Below are 17,869 nucleotides of genomic sequence, written 5' to 3'. Positions count from 1 at the left end.
ATTTCCGGTGTTAACCAGCGAACTACGGATGCATGTGAGAGAGCAACTGGCTGACACACTTCACCATGTCCGTAAACCAATTACATGTACTACAAAGACAGCAGCGCAGTATTGCTCCGCTGAAATAAAAACAAATAGACACACACTTACACTTTGTGGGCTGTGACACAGACTTTATTTACTAAACACCTGCAAGTACTACACAGAAAAATCACCACTCCTGGACTCACAAATCCTTTGACATCAAACTGCAAAGAAAGGGGGGGGGGGAGTATCTTAAGAAATCAATTCACAGAACTCTAAAAATCCTTCTCCAAAAATTAAAATAATGAAAAAAAAAATGCAAGAATAGAATGGATCCAACTGATCAGCTCTTAAGGTTGGAAGATTTCAGCGAGTCCATCCCTGTGAGTGGTAGAAAAGAAATAATGGAAAGACAACTAAAGATTACCAAATCTGTCTTTTTTTGTTGTTCTTCTTGTTTTTTGGCCCCAAAGTATTAAGTAATCTGGGCCGTTCTAAACACTCATAAAATTACTGTTTTTTTATGTAAATATATACACACTTTATACAGCTTTTTGCCTTTCAAAGAAAGACGATTACACACACAAAAAAAAAAAAAAAATCTTAAAACTTTCTTTATGCATACCGCACTGGCACAAGTATCCCGACTTAAAAAAAAAAAAAAGAAAAGATATTTTGGGAAATAGGTTTATTTATTTCCTGCCTGATAAAATATGAAGCTAGCACCATCACGGATTAGAAAGTACACCCACAGTACAAACACTTCAAAAGTTCACAATTTTCACAAATCTTCTGTTTGATCCATAAAAAAAAACTGTTTATGAGAATTATAAACTGAAAGGTTTCTAAAATAGGCACCAATGGGTTACAAGCAGATATTATTTGTGCTGAGAGGAAGGCCAAAAGTACATTTTAGCTTCTTTCTGTACAACATAAACAACAACAAGATACAGCATGTTCATCTGTGGACTGATGGGTGGAATTTCTGCTGCATGCATTCACTTTTGTGCTAGAGTAAGCCAACAGGCTGTGGTGCTAGCTTCATACTGACCCTCCAGACATGAGGCTGGCATCTCAATTCTTCTCTGCTTTCTACTTTAGCGTAATAGACATAAATAAATTCATTTCCCAAACAATCTCACTGAACCCCATCATTCAAAAAAGAAAAAGAAAGAAAGCACTTCATTACTTCATTTAACAGTGAGAAAAAAGGTGTTGGAGGTCTTGAATAAACTTCAGTTTTTACACAAGGCTTTGAACCATTCCAACACCATGCATCTTCATTTGGAAAGTGTGCTTAAAACTTTAAGGGAAAGAAAAAAAATAAATCAAACAAACATAATGATTCAAACAAAACTATTACATTCTGCATGCTGTACTGAAATAAAAGAAACAAGGGCCAGAGGTTGGCTCTCACAACACCGAAAGTCATCACACAGATGGGTTTACTCCAGTGACGGCACAAGAATCTCTTAAAAGTAATCACACCAGCACAGAAAAACTTGTTGACTGCTGTTTGACAGCTTAAGATTTGTCAAAATAAAAACTGCAACACAGCTAGGCGGTGTAGTGTGTGTGTGTGTTTGTGTGGAAGGGGCATGTCTACCCAAAGCAGAGGAATGTAGGCTCTGAATAGCAGGAACAAACAGTATGGCAGCATGGCTTCACTCTTCTGCTTCTTCTCTTTTCTTCCTAGAAGAACCGACCTGAGTACTGCCTCACGCTGAAATAAAAGACAGATAAAAGGTAAGGACGAAACATCAGAAATATTTATGTTAACAGAAACATGGCACGGGTTAAGAAGTTGTAAATCCAGATGTGGAAAAATTGTTAAGCATTTTCCACATGAAGCACATTTGTAAGTTAAAAAAAAAGTAACGCAAGGTCAAAGCTGGAAATAAATTCTGTCTGCAAGAAGCGACCCGACCAACTGGTGAGACCAGCTTAGCCATTTAGTGGTGAGAGGGAGCACAGTGAAATGAAAAGCTCCACAAGATGAAACACTGTTTTCATCATTCATTAATCAGCCAGACGATCTTAACGCAGACTGTAAAAAGTTACAAAATAGTATAAAATAGTCCAGATCCAAGGTCGTCTTTAAAGCTTCCCCCACCCAAAGCCAGTTTCCATCAAACTTACACTGCAGAATTATTTCATCATCAATTACCCAAAAGAATTGCACAATTTCCGTTAATAAACTGCTTAATCTAGTGATCTTATTAGCTTTCATTTCAGATTTTCCTGGAGAAACTGTGAGTCAAAGTTGACCGATTAAAAGTAAAAAAAATAAATATATACAATTATTTCCATTTGGGTGAGCATGAGCACACAGGTCAGCACAGAAAGGCCTCACTGCTGTGTGGTGTTGATACTGTCCTGGGGAAAATCAGAGGAGTGCGTGCCTGTTCTGCAGCAAGTACTGGGCATTCTGGATCTGGTCCTGTGTCCCTGTGATGGTGATGATGCGGTCCTCAGAGCCCTCTAGTGGTTCATCAATCTTGATGGATGCCCCAGACTCATGGCGGATCTGCTTGATCCTCTGACCGCCTTTACCAATGATGGAGCCTGCCAGCTGCACAACAACCGTAAAGGAGAGTTAAAAAAAAACATACATGAAGGAGTGGCATCTCTTTTCTTGTCATTGCTCACTTTAGCTTACATCTTTTGGGATGGTGACTTGTGTTGTGATGACTGGACCTCCGATATCACTGTACGAGCCTCTGCCGCCTAGGAGGAGTTAAAACCACATAAGGTGGAAGAGGGGAAAAGCCATCTTTAACTAAAGCATGCCAGAAGATGCAACAATCCCTATAGGTTAGGAAACAAAACGCTGGGATAGTAACGATCGATCCCAACTCACCAGACTGAAAGTGATCCCAGGAAGAACTGTTGTCTTTGAAAACATCAAAAAGAAAACAAAGAAAGGAAAAAAATGAAAATGCACCCCAGAACAAAGAAAAGAGAAAAGTGATAGTAAAGAATGTAGCCAGAATGTTCCAGACTTGAGCTGCAGTTCAATTATTGAATCAACGGATTCATTTATCAGTAAAAATAAATGATTTAAATGAAACTCACTGTTTTTAAACTGGTAGACATTGCATGCTTTCATCTTTTCCTTACACAGTAGTATATTCAATAAATAATGAACTTAACTGTTAAACACATTAAGTCAAAGCTGAACTGATAATGGCAATGTGTTAGAAAACCTGTGAGCTAGTCTATACTCACTGATCAGGCATAACATCATGACCACTGGGGTGACAGAGATAACACTGATCATCTTTTCATCATGACACCTGTTAGTGGATGGGATCTCATAGGGAGCAAGTGACGATTTTATCCTCAAAGTTGATGAGAAGAAAGTCATGGACAAGTGCAAGGATTTGAGCAAGTTTTACAAGTGCCAAACTGTGAATGCAAGACAACTGGGTCAGCGTGTCTCCAAAACTGCAGCTCTTGAGGGGTCTTCCCAGTCTGTAGTGGTCAGTATCTGCGAAAAGTGGTCCAAGGAAGGAACAGCAGTGAACCAGTGACAGGGTCATGGGAGGCCAAGGCTCACTGACGCACGTGAGGAGCGAAGGCTGACACGTGTAGTGCGATTTAACAGACAAGCTACTGTAGCTCAAATTGACCACAAGGTCAATGCTGGTTCTGATAGAAAGGTGTCAGAATACACAGTGCATTGCAGTTTGTTGCTTAAGGGGCTGCATAGCCACAGACCAGTCAGGGTGAACGGAGCAATAGAAAAAGGTGACCTGGTCTAACCAATGTTACTTTGACACGTGCCACCTACCTCAGCATTGTTTCCTCCAAATGACCCACTTCTCAATCCATGTGAGCATCTGTGGGATGTGTTGGACAAACAGGCCTGATCCATGGAGGCCCCACCCCACAACTTACAGGACCTACAGGATCTTTTGCTGACAATTGGTGCCAGATACCACAGCACATGGGTTTAGTTGAGTCCATGCCTTGACGGGTCAGAGATGTTTTGACAGCAAAGGGTGGACCGACACAATACTAGGCGGGTGGTCATAATGTTATGCCTGATCGGTGGAGTTGCCCCATGCCTTGCAGCATTGTGGTGTTCCTATAAAACCTCTCAAAAATAAAAGATGAAATTATGAGAATAAAGTCCAAGAAGCCCTGATTTTCCTTTGCTGAACTTGAATTTTTCCAGGAGATTAATAAAGAAGAACACTCACCATATCCACCTCCACTCTGCATTTCAGGATCAATTGATGGGGGAAAAAATATATATAATATAAGTTTGAATGTCACAGTAAAGACGAAGCTCTCAGAACCTGGAGTAAACTAAATGCTCACTATCCATTCTACATTAAACTACAAACAACTCGTGTACACTCATGCAGACTAAGAACAATCTGATGTTCACCAAGGTGAAGGGGAGTACTCATCCCACAGTATTAAGCGCATCCATTTCAAAGCTTTAAAAAAATCACACTGAACTTTATAAGAACACCATGTTGTTGGCTAGAAATTTGATCCGAGGGTGAAATAACTCTGGGCCTCTTCATGTGATGATTTGCCTTTCTGAAATTATTCATTTGAATAAAGTTGACCAACAGAAAGGCACATGTTGAAGACCTTTAAAGTACTCGTTAGTAAAGTACTCAGCTTTACCTTCCTAGATCACCACAGAGACTTTCAGTCGTTCATATATTTGAAGCACATAAAAGCATCATCAGTTTGAGTTCACAATACTGCCAAGAACAGCTGCAGCTTTTGTGGGGAAGTTCAAGAAAAACCCAATTTTGACTACGCTGCCTCTTACACAGGCGGCTTTTCAGCTGCTCAGCTCACACATGTCTGATAGAACAGATATGCTTCTATTTTAATCAGCCTGTACGAGTCCTCGTAGACTCCATACGTGCCCCAAAACACATTTACACTTTCCAGGATTCTGTTCTGCTGGTTTGTGCAGTGACTCGGCTGGAAGTTGTCAGTGACTTGTGCTGCTAAACACAAACGATGCATTGCTGATCACGCTACAACTTCCCTGTAGACAATTTAGGCCTTTTCTGTATTTATTTCTTTATTTTAAATAAACCACTTAAATGGCTCAGAAACAAGGACACCAATTCAATTTAAGGTGGGAACACATGTGAATATATAGTCGGGGCAATAATTATTTCATCCTCCATTTACTACTTCAAAAGAAATGAGCATTACCGTTAACATTCAAAATTAGGTGTACCCATCCTTTTAAAGGAAGATATAAATATAGTTCATATACGGTGATGCACTGTGAGGGATAACCAGCTGCCTCTCCAGTAAGTTCCAGTAAAGCCTATTTTACAGTAATATGGCTGTGAAGTACACAAACTATCTGCTTGCATACAGGCCTAAAAAAAAAAAAAAAAAAAAAAAAAAAAAGGCCTTTTGAACATCTGAACACTTCAATGTCAACTGGAAGCTGTCACTGTAGTTTTGATTACTTTTTCCAGCATTTGTCTGTAGCTCTTTTACTGTAAACCTCTTTCTTTGTATTAAAGTGCACCTTAAAAGCTTAGCCATGGGTAAGATCTGTCAAGTAGCAAATTGGCTGCAAGTCCCACATCTATTACACCGATTGCATTTAATTTATATGTGACGATGTTTACTTGTTAACTCAGATGAGTAGAGCGGTGACAAGCGTTAATGCAAAAAATAATCAGTTGATGCTTTCACTCCTGAAATTCTTGTTTCACAAAGAAAAAGAAATAATATTATACTTTACATGATAAACGTCAGTTTTTGCTCTTTTCTTAGACACTTTAAACTCACTTTAAAGGATTAACTGACATCTCTTGATGCCTATGTGATGAAATTAATGCTTCTGTATTACTATTAAAACATTTTTTTGCAGCTTTAAACCTACAGGGAAACAGTTTAGGACTCGCTTTGGCTTCTGCTCATTTGCTAGCCTGGTGGATCTCCGGACTACGTACTCAGCTGCTCTGTGGTAACCACGGAGACAACAGTTGCCTGGCAACAACAGGCCTACATCAGTGTGCATACATAGTGGGGGGAGAAAAAAAAAAGCAGCTTGGTGTTGAAGCCACTGCGCTTGTACGAAAGTGAGAAAAAGAAATTCCAATCATATGATCTAAAGCAGGATTCACAAACTACACAGAAGCAGGAAGCGACACATACGGATTAGCATTACAGAAGCACTAGTAAACACACTCACCATGCTGTCATAACGGTCTCCTCTGCCTCTTCTGTCACTACAGACAAAAAGGTAAATGTTAACACAGTTCCTCCAACATAGGGGACACGTGTGACAGGGCAAGCAGACTCCACTGATGACCTCTGATCAGGTCTGAACTATGGCTTCACCTCCTGACGAACTTTCAGTGTCTTCTGCTTTTAAGACAAATTATTTTGTATTGACAATCCTACTCACCTTGGTCTGTCATCCATGCTACCATGATAGCTGCCATGTGAAAACCTGTCACCTCTGTGGATAATAACAGACAAGGAAAAAGAAGTTGGTGAAACACTATATATGCCTATACACAAACATACACATAATACGTATAAATTAACAGGAATCTAATAGTGCTTTTTAGATCCAAACTTTATTGGAGAAATAAGATCGTTTTACAAAGAGTAGGAAAAAAATGCCTATAGCTAATTTTCACCTTCATTTTAATAACACTTAGGGTGGGTGAATGCTGACTAGGCTCATCACCTCTGCTGATTTGAATTTGGACTGAACTTTGGCTGCATTTGTGGTGTTGGAGCCATTTGCAGCACTGACATAATATGGGCTGGTGTGCAAGAAGTGAGTGCTCCCGTTTTTATAGTATTTAAGTTTTATGTATGTGCACCCAGATGGATAGATGCAACCTATCAACAATAGCCCTAGTTGCCAATTTAGCACTCCTCCCTCTAGTCCAAATACATTCACGTTTGGCTTGGTTATGCTAACCATATGGCAACGGCCGACCAGGGGCTTTAAAATGGGAGTTAAAACACCAATGGGTAATGGGCATTATCTATGGCCATCTTTTATATAGTAAGTACAAAAACAGTTCAGATGTGAAAGCACTGCCCTTACCCTCCTCTTGGTGGTGGCGGCGGGGGCAGAGGCAGATTACGAGCACGACTTCCCCCTCGTCCTCTGCTCAGTGGTGGCGGAGGCCCTCGTCTGGGACTCATGTCATCATAATCCCTTCTGGAGGGAGGCATGGGCCTGCTGCCACGAACGGGAGGCATGCGCTCAAAACCGCCACGAACACGAATGGGGAAGCCACCGATGGGTCGTCTGCCCCTCTCTTCAAATAACATAGTAAAGCCACCGTAGTCGTACGTCTCATCATAGAAGTTAGGGTCATAAGGCTGGGCGCGACCTTTGATCGGTGCCTGCAAGGGGAAGGAAAAGAAAATTAAATAGATAATTTATTATTCTTACTGTGAGACATGAACCGCATAATTATAAAGCATGTTAACCCCTTTAACAGATCTCAATGATGTAATCGCACCTCTGACACCAGCTCCAATATAACTTTTATACATTCAACGACGCGCTCTGGCTTTCCTCCAACTAAGACGACTCTGTCTGTCGAGTGTGGACAGCACTCCTGGAACAACTTGATGGTGGTCTGGGTGTTCTGATGCACAAGAACAAAAAGTGTTAGTCTTCTTTCCAGTCTATCAATTTCATCTGTGACCAATTTGCCATTAAAGCTGGTCTAAAGACCAGTTTTGCTAGTGTCATAAATACACATATGAGCTGCGTAGCTAACAATGGCTCGGATAATTGCCCATCTCAATCAAAACGTGTACACTGACAGCTGTCCGGACATATGGAAGATGATGATCTCGATGGGCAGATCAGGTGAATTTAATTGAGGTATAATTAGTTTTTTTAAATTATTCTTACGAGCCAAATTTTGATCACATATACCACATTATCTGATTACAGCTGTAAATAAGTTATATCTGTAATACTCAAAGTATAAACAAGTTATAAAACGTTTGGGAAATACAGATACAACAATAAGGTGGCACAAATAAGTCCTAATAAATCCTAATATATTTCAGATACAATATGCATTAACAATTACAACCTTAATAATTATTCTACAGTCCAGCTTTTGGGGCAGAGCATCGTGAGGATCCTGCTAATCTGGACTCTCTTACCTCTCTTAGCTCCTTTATCTTGGCACCTTTCACTCCGATGATGCCCCCTGCCAAGCTCTGATGGATCAGCAGCCGAAGCTCACAGTCAAAATCAATCCCGCTGTAATGTTGGTACTAAAGAAACACGGCACAAGATCAACAATGTCAGCAGGGTCAGAATATCTGCCTATAGTTTATTACTAAAGTCTTTGGGCAGTAACTTATATGCTGCCAATGTGGCAAAAAACTGCTAAACCTGCTTATAACCGCTAAACATGCAGTGGACTCCAAGCCTTAAATGACCCATGCACACATCTGCATGGGTCACAATCTGGCATTTGGCAAGTCATTTCAAGATTAGAAAATGTGATGCTAAATTTCTATTTCATTGTGGAGCATTATTGAACAAAGCAATGATTAATATGTTTAATGCATTTCAAAATTCACATCAGTGCAGTGTACATTCATATATTTGGACAGTAACTTAATTTTCATCATTTTTGTCCCTCTATGCTACCACATCAGTCTGAAATGGCACATACAGTTGCAGTGGAGCCTTTCAGCTTTTTTTAAAGCCTCCAACAAAAATAACTTAAGGAGTCAAAGAAAATTATTTTAAGGGGTTTATTATCTGTTAAGCAATAGCAACCACTTCTATGCATGGAATTTTATAATCCCAAATAAAATGAGGTTTTTTATTGTCAAAAATTATTTGAAAGCAACGACTGGCTAGAACGATGCCTCCTTTGTGATGTTTTGTCTTTGCAGCATCACAGTCGGTGAAATCAGGTGAGCGATTTAGACACTGCAGCAGATTCTTCCTCCTGATCTTCAAACTGTTCAGAGTGCTCATACATTAAGTTTTGGGTCATTGTCCACTTGTACTGCAACGTACTGGCTTGACAACTTTGTTGCATTTCGCTGAATCTTAGTATTGCTCTGTAGACTTTCAGAGAAATATAGTATTGTTCTGAAACTGAATATGCCTTTCATCAGTTTTGGTACATTCATTAGAATGTACACAAACAATCGGTCTACTCCTAATCTTCCCGTTTTTCTGATGTATTTGGTTTGTTTGGGCAAAGCAAACCCATGGCCTGTATTTATATTAACTTCTCCTTTGACCGTCTGCTTTAGGCTCACAAAGCTTTCAAATGCGATCACCTCCAGTCTTTTTAACCTGCTTAATTTATAAAGAAATATAAGCGTGCACTTCAACTGCATCGTGATTGTTTCATTTCAAACCGATTTCAAATCTGTTACTTAAGCATAAACAGTCATTTGAATCAATCCAATGTGGTTTTGTAAATTCTCTCCCCATCAGTATTAACAAGTATGATAATAACTGTTACAAACCGCTTTTAGAAAAGATATTTAGAGAAGATTTAAAGCAGCTCACATGCTCACAGCTCACATAAAGACTTTAAGACAGGGCAAGAGGAACTCTCAATAAATCACGATAGCATTTACCAAAGACAAAAAACTACAGTGACACATACTAAGATCATTAATAAGCATAATTCAACAAAAAAGAAACTAGAACCATTATATCTGTGAGTAGTCTAGCGATAAGCTAATTAAGCATGGTCAAATGACTGGAATGACAACCAGGAAGTGGTTATGACAAAGACCCAGTGAGTCTCAGTAAAGCTAATGAAAATTTTGTTGTGTAAGCACATAACTACTGCTATTGCACAGCATCACTGGTGGGACATATGGCTGCGTGTAGGGCTGCAAAAATTCAGAATATATCAGGAACTACCTGCTGTGGCGACCCCTTGTGAATATGGAAGCAGATAAAAGTAGCTTACTATTATTATTAGCATTTTATCAATGCATGCTGGGTGCAGCTGGATACAATGTACCAGCTCTGTGTTATATTAACTTAAAGCATGAAAGGTCAGGAATAAAAGAAATAAGATCTTCCAGTCAGATTCAGTTGTGATTTTTCTTTTTTGCAACATATAAACATATCTCATAAACAGATACCATCAACCTTTCTGCTCTTTGTTTATATGCACAATTATTATGACAGCTTACCTCTTCAAGAGTCGGTATGATTTTCAACAGAATCTCTCCAATAGTGTCGATACTGGCATTCACACTCAGGATCCTGTCAGGAACCATTTTAGCCAAAAGGAAGCAAGGCGTTACAAGAAGAACAAGAGAGAAGGACAGAAAGCAAAACCTGATAAAAAATAAATAAACAAATAAAGAAGAAGCAGTCCAGCAAACATTTATGAACACACTTACGAAAGGTTTAAAAACTAAAAAAAGGAAAAAATAAGACTGCTAAATGCTACACAAAAAAATAAGAATTCTTCATAACTTTTCCCCAACACTACACTGACTAAATAAGCAGCTGACATGCACTGATTATAATATTATTTTTAAAGACAAGCTTGGGGAGGATGGGCGGTTTCAGAGCGGCTCAAATTAATGTGATTGCGGCCACACAGAGTTGGGAAAGAGGGGTTTAAAAAGAGAGAGAGAGATCTTCTATAACCATCCCACCACCAAGTTGGGGAAAAGGAAGGTAATAACTTAACACATTATCTTGTATTGACAACTGCGCCACCAGCACACCTTCTCTTTGTGACCAGGAGTTGGGAAAGAGGGTGGGGAACAGGTGGGGAGGAGAGGGGCTTGGGGCTGAGGTGAGGAGAGGACGAGGTGGGTAGTAGAGAACAGCAACAGAGCAGAGGGGTTTAGACTGGGAAAAGAAATGTGAGTGGTTGCCAACTACTCTGTGGCACAGAACAGGAACGGGGGTGGGAGGGTTATGAAAGGTTTGGGCAGGCAGCGCTGATCTGATGTGGCCTGAGAGGAATTTAACACAAGGGGATGCAGCACCATGAAATAAAAAGAAACAACAATAATGAGTGACAGACACGAAGACGGAGCCTCCGGACAAGAGCCAGTGCGCTCTCTCATGGACAGTGATGCTGAGAGTGGGGGTGGGAAGCGAGAGGGCCAGGTGAGCCACAGAGGAGGAGGACAGAGTGAGATAAAGATGTCTGCTTTCCACAAGATTTATGGTAAAATTAAACATCACAGAAAGGAAATTAAAAAAAAAAAAAAACATAAATAAACAGCATCTGACCGCTGCGTTGCTAATTATGTAAAACACCAACTACTTGGTAGTGGGCTGTCAGTGATTCTCTGCATGGACAATAAACTGTAATAACAAAAGGTCCAACTCAATGGAGAGGCTGAAAATGGACAGGAAAAAAAGGAGGAAAAAAAGGAACAAACACGTCTCTTACAAGTGGAGGGGGGGGGGGGGTGTTTGGGGGAGGGGGGGGGTATACTGTCATGTATATCAAAATGTTAAAAGTCAAACAGAAGGCAGATTATCAAAGACATGTGATTCACTGTTCTAATCAGGCAGTGAGGCAATAACTGGTGGGACATACCGCTCTGGGCCACTGCTGTCTGGGACTGATACACTGGCATTGTACTGCATGGGCCGAGGAGGTGGTGGTGGTGGTGGTTGTGGTGGTGGTTGTGGTGGAGGAGGTTGGCATTGGGCAGGGGCATTCAATCACAAGATGTCAAGTTAGGTGCCCGATTAAGGAGGGGCACAGTTTATGGGCAGGGCCAACCGGGAGTGTCAGGTGGGCGGGCGGGCGTTCGGGGGCGGGCGGAGGTTGGGCCAACGTCAAGGTGGGCAACGCAGGAGGGGCATGTCGATCCAGTACATGGGCAACGGAGGAAGGTGGCCAAAAGTAAAGACAAAAAAATAAAAAAAAAGGAGAAGGGAAGAGGGGGAGAAGGAATACATTTTTAATTGAATACACGCTACACGTTGTCCCAAAAGTGAAACTGTGGTGAGTGAAGAAGAACAGGAAGTGTGACCTGGACAAAGATATGTTTAATAAGCAGTTTGGAGCACTAGACAGATTTATGTCCCTGAAAAGGCTTTCCAGTCAAGGCTTTCAGGCACCTGTTGTCACTTCAAGGTCAAACATAGCTTCAACAGTTTGGGGAAATGTAATTAGGTTGAAACTCACAAACACAGGACTGGGGGGGGGGAAAAAAAAAAAAAAAAAAAAAAAAGGGGGGGGGGTAATCCAAAAAAACCTAACAAAAAAAATCCCAAAACACAGCTGTCTAACAGGACCTTCCTGGTCTGTCCACACGAGCCAAGTTGGTTTCATCATAGTAACAGTGCATGTCAATTCTAGATACAATAGTAAAAGCATGCCGCCAAAAAATCCAATTCTGCAGGAATGCAGAAATCATTTGGTAATTTGTTTTGACACTTTGGGTTTTCTTTAAATAAATTATTTCTCCTCTTGTGTCAAGAAAACCTTCAATTCTTCATCATCTTCATGTTTAAAGAGCACAAATGTAATCATAGAACTTCGTTAGACTGAATCCCAGATATAAGGACAGCACAAGTGATGGGACACAATAGCTAAACATCGGCCCAAGGCGTTGGTGAGCAGGCCAGTGGCAGTCAACAAGGCAGATATAAATTTAAAAGAAAAGAGAGGTTCTGCAAAAGAGGGGGCAGGCATTAGCTGGCAAAACTGTCCCCTCAATTGCAGACATATTTGCAGATTTTTATCTGTGTACTCACATCTGTGCGCAGGGCTTTTATGTTCTTGCCACCCTTTCCAATAACAGCACCGGCATTCTGTGAAGAAAAAAAAAATTTTGATGAAAAGGTGAAGAAAACAGCAATGCAGTCCCAACAGCTGATGTGTGAGTCTTTTTACTTTGCTCTGAAGCAGCACTCGCAGCTCCACCATCTCATCTGTGTTGCGTGAACGTTTGAAGGCCTGCTCCTCATCCATGTCCTCAGCTGGGCGCTTACCTAAAGAGACAGGTGATTTGGTCAAACGGAGACGGGCAGTAACTCTGAACGCAGTACTCAAACAAGTAGTTCAGGGTAATTGTAATAATATATATATAAACATAAAAAACACACTTGTTGTTCTTCCAAGACATTGTTACCATAGTATTCTATAACACCAAACAACACAAACAATTTAGAACTGAGTTGCCTTACCGTTAGGGAAAATAAATTGGGGGAAAGAACCAAATTAACATTACCGGCTAAAGCCACTGAAAGCTTAGAAAAAGTGACAAAAACATAACTACACGTCAGGAGCTAGGTCTACGCCATGTTCCACCCAAAGAACAGGTTTCATTTAGCGGCCAACTGCATCCTGGAAGAAGTCCAACACCACCGTGTACCCTTCCTGGATTAAAACATGGGACAGACCTGCTCAGGGCCCACAGAACAGCAGTATGCTGTACAGGCGAATCCCTCAACCATCTGACATGTGCACATGCTATGAAGCATAAGCCAGTTTCTTTTCCCCTACCTCTCTCCTTTCCTTAAACAAACTAATTACCATTTGTATCTGCAGACTGTACTTCATGCCGGATGACATGACAGACAGGCTTAGCTTATTTTTAAAAGCAGGACCTCATTTACATCTTTACATTACTCTAATGAATTGCTTAACTCATCAACATAAACCTGTGTGGGACCTTACCATTAGTGTCAGTGTTGCTGAATGAGATGTCTTCGTCCTGCTGTTTGCCTTTCACCTCCATTGTCTTTCACCTGCAGCGGGAAAAACAAACAGGTTCCTCTCCCTGGATCTGCTAAACGGAGGGGATCAAATGATACAATCAGTCAAACGGCATACAGTACATGCAGGGACACACCTGATCAAATAATCTGAAGGAGTTGGCCAATATTATCAGCAGACATTGACCTATCACAGTCATTACTTAAAAAGTATCAGTCAGCCACTACAACTATAGCATGTATTTTTCTAAGTACGTGAATTAGCCAATTGCAGATATGACTGATTAACTGCCTGCAATATAAAGTGACCACTGAATGTTCCCACAGCCCAGTGTGCCTATAAACTGAGCTGTGGAATTATACCACCACAATCAAAAGATGAAATGAAGCAGAAAATCCTCACAAAACAGATGCTGCCACCAAAGAATTTGGGGAATTTATTCTTGATAGTTGTCTGCAACAACACGTGACTAAGCTACGTGCAGCACACGAAATTCATAAGCATGTATGTATTTGCTCAGGCACCATCCCGCAGTACTTCATCACAGAGATAATAATCTAGGATTGGACATGTGAAAGTGTGGTAGCTCCTGAGTGTTGCTGGCCTGCATGCACTGTACTGTACAAACGCAGCCCACCTAAATGCGCTGCCTACTGTTGCTAGCCAAGTACTGTACATGCTGTCTGGACCTCTGCAGGCCTTGCTAAACTTAAAAGGAGTGCCAGTCAACGCCCACATAGATCAGGAATTAACAGCACCCGTTTTAACCACCAAGAGCCGCCACAGACACCTAACGGTTAAAGAGGAGAGTCCAGAAAACACAAACACGTATGTGCGCTAATGTCATCCAGAGCACATTAGCCGTTTGAGAAAGGTCCAACAAATGGCTAATATCGAGTCTTTTTTCTCCCCTTGGTTTTCATCAAAAATGAAATTCAAAACAGCAACCCGAGGTGACTGGACATTAGAGAAACTGCTCCCGAAAGAAAATGTGTTTATCACCTGATGCCTGCGAATAAGTTAGCTATCTGTTAACGGTACTGACATTGCGCTCCCAAGCTAACAGCGCTGCAAAGCTAGCCAGTTGGTGTGTTTTACGAGGCGTGCCTATCAGCTCCACTGTCCACGTTGTGACTGTACAAAACCGCAAATAACAGCAGAGCTACGCGGCTATCCTGCTAATGTCAGCCGTCAAGTCTTGTTTAATCGCCGACAGCTTGCGAACAGATCGAATGACGCCACGTTACAAACCGAGCTATGAAATGTACAACAAACAGAAAAACAAACCTGGGGCTAAAAAACTACGTTCACTGCGGTCCTCAGCGTTCAGCGGTCGCCTCGCCTTGAAACGTTTTCAGCACGGAAACACACGCTGTGGATGAGCTCGATTCGTCGACCCTCTCCCGGTGGCTCCAAGTCAACACCGGCGGGCGGGGCTAAGGCACGTTAGATCCGCCGAAAGGAAACTTTGTACCCGTAATGGGACAATGTATCAGACACCCTCCTCTAAATATTTTGGGAATTTCTGGTCCTGAATTCAGACTGCCTGGCTAATTAAACTTGCTTCATATGAACGTCAATAAGAAATAAGATTGGAAAGGTGGAAATTTAGTGCGATTAAACATTTACATATTTATTTTAAACAGTGTGAGTAGCTTAACCATTCTTTAAAAAGATCGGACAAACAGCATAGGTCGTGTGGTTAATTCAAAAAAGAAAAAAAAGAAATTTGAAAACATCATGTTACTAACCACTCCTTAAAAACATTTGTTTCGCATTTCCTTTGCTCTGCTGTATCTACATTTATGCTGCTTGTTAAATTACACCCTGAATTTAGAAGATGTAATTACACGTCACAATGCTGGCAAAGAAACATAAGTGAGAGGGAGTATTATGGACTGTGAAAATATTTGTTAGCATTTTCTGGTGGAAGATGTAGGAAGCCACCTGAAAGAAATCACATTTGTTGTGTTTGAAATCAAACTATTGTGCGAGTGAGGCCTATATAAAGAGAGCAAGTGGATATTCCAGGATTTATATCAGCAGTGCCACAGCTGCATTAGTGCAACAGGCTTCGAACAGAGGCACTATTAGAGAGAGAGTGACACATGGCACTCAGAGGTTCCTGAATGGGAACATTTTTCAACGGCAAAGCTAGGAGTAAAAACTCCAAGAGCAAAAAGTTTTTGGTTTTGGATTGGAGTGTTTTTGGTATCATATCTAAGGGCGAACCTTTTAAGTGGTTTTGATTAGTGATTGTGTACATGACGTGAAATGAAAGATGGGTTGGAGATTGATTCTAATTATTGGTTCAAAGTGACTTGCTCTTATCGTGGACTTGGATGTTTCAGAACTGACACCATATGAACAAGGACTCGTTTGCGGACGAGCTTCTCTTTTTCCCGCTTGTTCATGCTCATATTCCAGAAGTTAAACTGCCTCGAAGAAGCGATACTTCCAGCTAAGAACACCAACAAGCAGAATTGGGGAAACTGATATACATTTTTATAGATTATTTATAGATATTCCCCATTTTCACAATAAAAGAAATGGCACATTCCACAATCTGTATTCTATTGCATTTTAAAGTGACCCCCCCCCCCCCCCCCCCCCACCCCCCACCCCCCCAGACAAGATCACGATCAAATATTATTAATCCAGAGCCACCAGCTGGCTTCCATGCATGTATTGCAAATCAGAAGCCCTGAATCATGCCCATATTTCCTCCATCAATCACCCCCCACACCTTTTCTCAAAGTGTTGTTATGCTTCTTCAGATATATATGCAAGGATCTATTGCAAAATAAAGAGCTCTCTCTTCTCTCTCCTATACTCTGAGGTTGCCATGGAGACAGATATAATTCAGTTCTTGATGTTTCTCTTAAAAAAAAAGCCTGCGTACATATTTTCATCTGCAACCATAGCGACACTTGACATTGTCCGCGCTATTTGTAAAGACCAAGTCACCATAGCGACACTAACCATCCAGGCTGTGTCACAGATCATGTGTCCTGGCTGCCTCCTCGTCGTGAGTGGAAATTGAGGGATCCGGTGGTAAACATGATCTATTTATTCATTTTGAAAACATATGACCAGCTTGATGTTTTGGCACTGGACAGCAATTACCGAAAAACCAAACAATAAATAAATAAATATTGAACAGAGACCACATCTGGCATGGAACTGGCACATTTTGGGACGTATACGGGGGGAAAGCAATATGTTACAATTAATTTATAAAGAAAAATGATCACGCATTCGTGCATCAACGTCAGAGCAACATATTTGCAGTTCAGCCCCGAAATGTTTATTGACAAATACTTTAACACCCACCCACAAAAATGTCTTAAACTCCTACTAAAACATGCAACAGTCTGCTGAAAGTTGGTTTTTTATTATTATTATTATTATTATTATTATTATTATTATTATTATTACTACTACTATTATTGTTATTTAGTTTATTTATTGCCAAACAAAGTTTACTGGGCAAGAAATAAATAGATGGAGTTCTTGACGCCTATATCGTGCTCTGATCAGTGATTGGAGTGAGACCTATTTGAAGCTTGCGGACATAGTATAGGTAATTATTTTTCATAGATGCACCCCGTCTTGTGCGTCAACCTTACGTCACACCAGGCCTAATGGCCAACCGTAGCCTACAACAGTGTTGGTGTGAAAAAAAAAAGCTTTCATCCAATGTATGGCTTCAGAGTAACCACAACACAAGAGTTTACATCCATATTGTTGTTGTGGCCATCGCAGACGGCGTGATTTGCCCCACACCTGGGCACTTGACTCGAAATGTGCAGAAGCTGACGTTTTAGGTGTTTGTTGCACCATTTAAATACGAATTTCTCACGATCCTATTTTTTAAAAAATGACAAAAATAACATTTTCAGGGCACAATCGCAATCACGTTTCCCAGCCCCCCACTCCTATAAGCCCCGTCCCAGTGATGGCAGGGTGAGATGCGCTCGTCCTCGGTGATAATCGATAGACGGATGCAGGTAGCCTTCCTCCCTACACACGCAGCATCACCACGCATCCTTACTCCACTGTGCAGTCCCCCCCCCCCCCCCCCCCCCCCCCACCCCCCCCCCACATCACCACACACACATACACACACACACATACATACACACACACACACACACGACAAACCG

At 41.1% G+C, this 17,869-nt stretch overlaps 1 protein-coding gene across 2 annotated transcripts; it reads right to left on the bottom strand.

Annotated features, from left to right (window-relative positions):
- Positions 1–164: 164 nt before the first annotated feature.
- On the bottom strand, positions 165–15,091 carry hnrpkl (heterogeneous nuclear ribonucleoprotein K, like). Of its 2 annotated transcripts, none has more exons than XM_085359890.1 (16): positions 14,991–15,091; positions 13,665–13,776; positions 12,879–12,976; positions 12,740–12,796; positions 11,571–11,614; positions 10,195–10,267; positions 8,176–8,289; positions 7,515–7,643; positions 7,091–7,395; positions 6,434–6,487; positions 6,218–6,254; positions 4,230–4,245; positions 2,885–2,917; positions 2,684–2,751; positions 2,427–2,596; positions 165–1,747 (listed from the first exon to the last, which is right to left on the bottom strand). In XM_085359890.1, the coding sequence occupies exons 2-16, from the start codon at positions 13,723–13,725 to the stop codon at positions 1,717–1,719; spliced, it is 1,290 nt and encodes a 429-aa protein (XP_085216016.1). In that variant the 5' UTR covers positions 13,726–13,776; positions 14,991–15,091; the 3' UTR covers positions 165–1,716. The 2 variants fall into 2 exon arrangements, with proteins under 2 accessions (XP_085216016.1, XP_085216017.1); XM_085359891.1 differs by having other exon boundaries at positions 13,665–13,773.
- Between the last annotated feature and the right edge of the window lie 2,778 nt (positions 15,092–17,869).

The sequence above is a fragment of the Diplotaxodon limnothrissa genome, linkage group LG7 (assembly GCF_057381915.1).
Source record: "Diplotaxodon limnothrissa isolate DT_005_m linkage group LG7, D_limnothrissa_male_GT1.1, whole genome shotgun sequence".
NCBI classification, from domain to species: domain Eukaryota; kingdom Metazoa; phylum Chordata; class Actinopteri; order Cichliformes; family Cichlidae; genus Diplotaxodon; species Diplotaxodon limnothrissa.
Note: the sequence above shows the minus strand (reverse complement) of the source record. Positions and strands in the feature narration are given on the sequence as shown.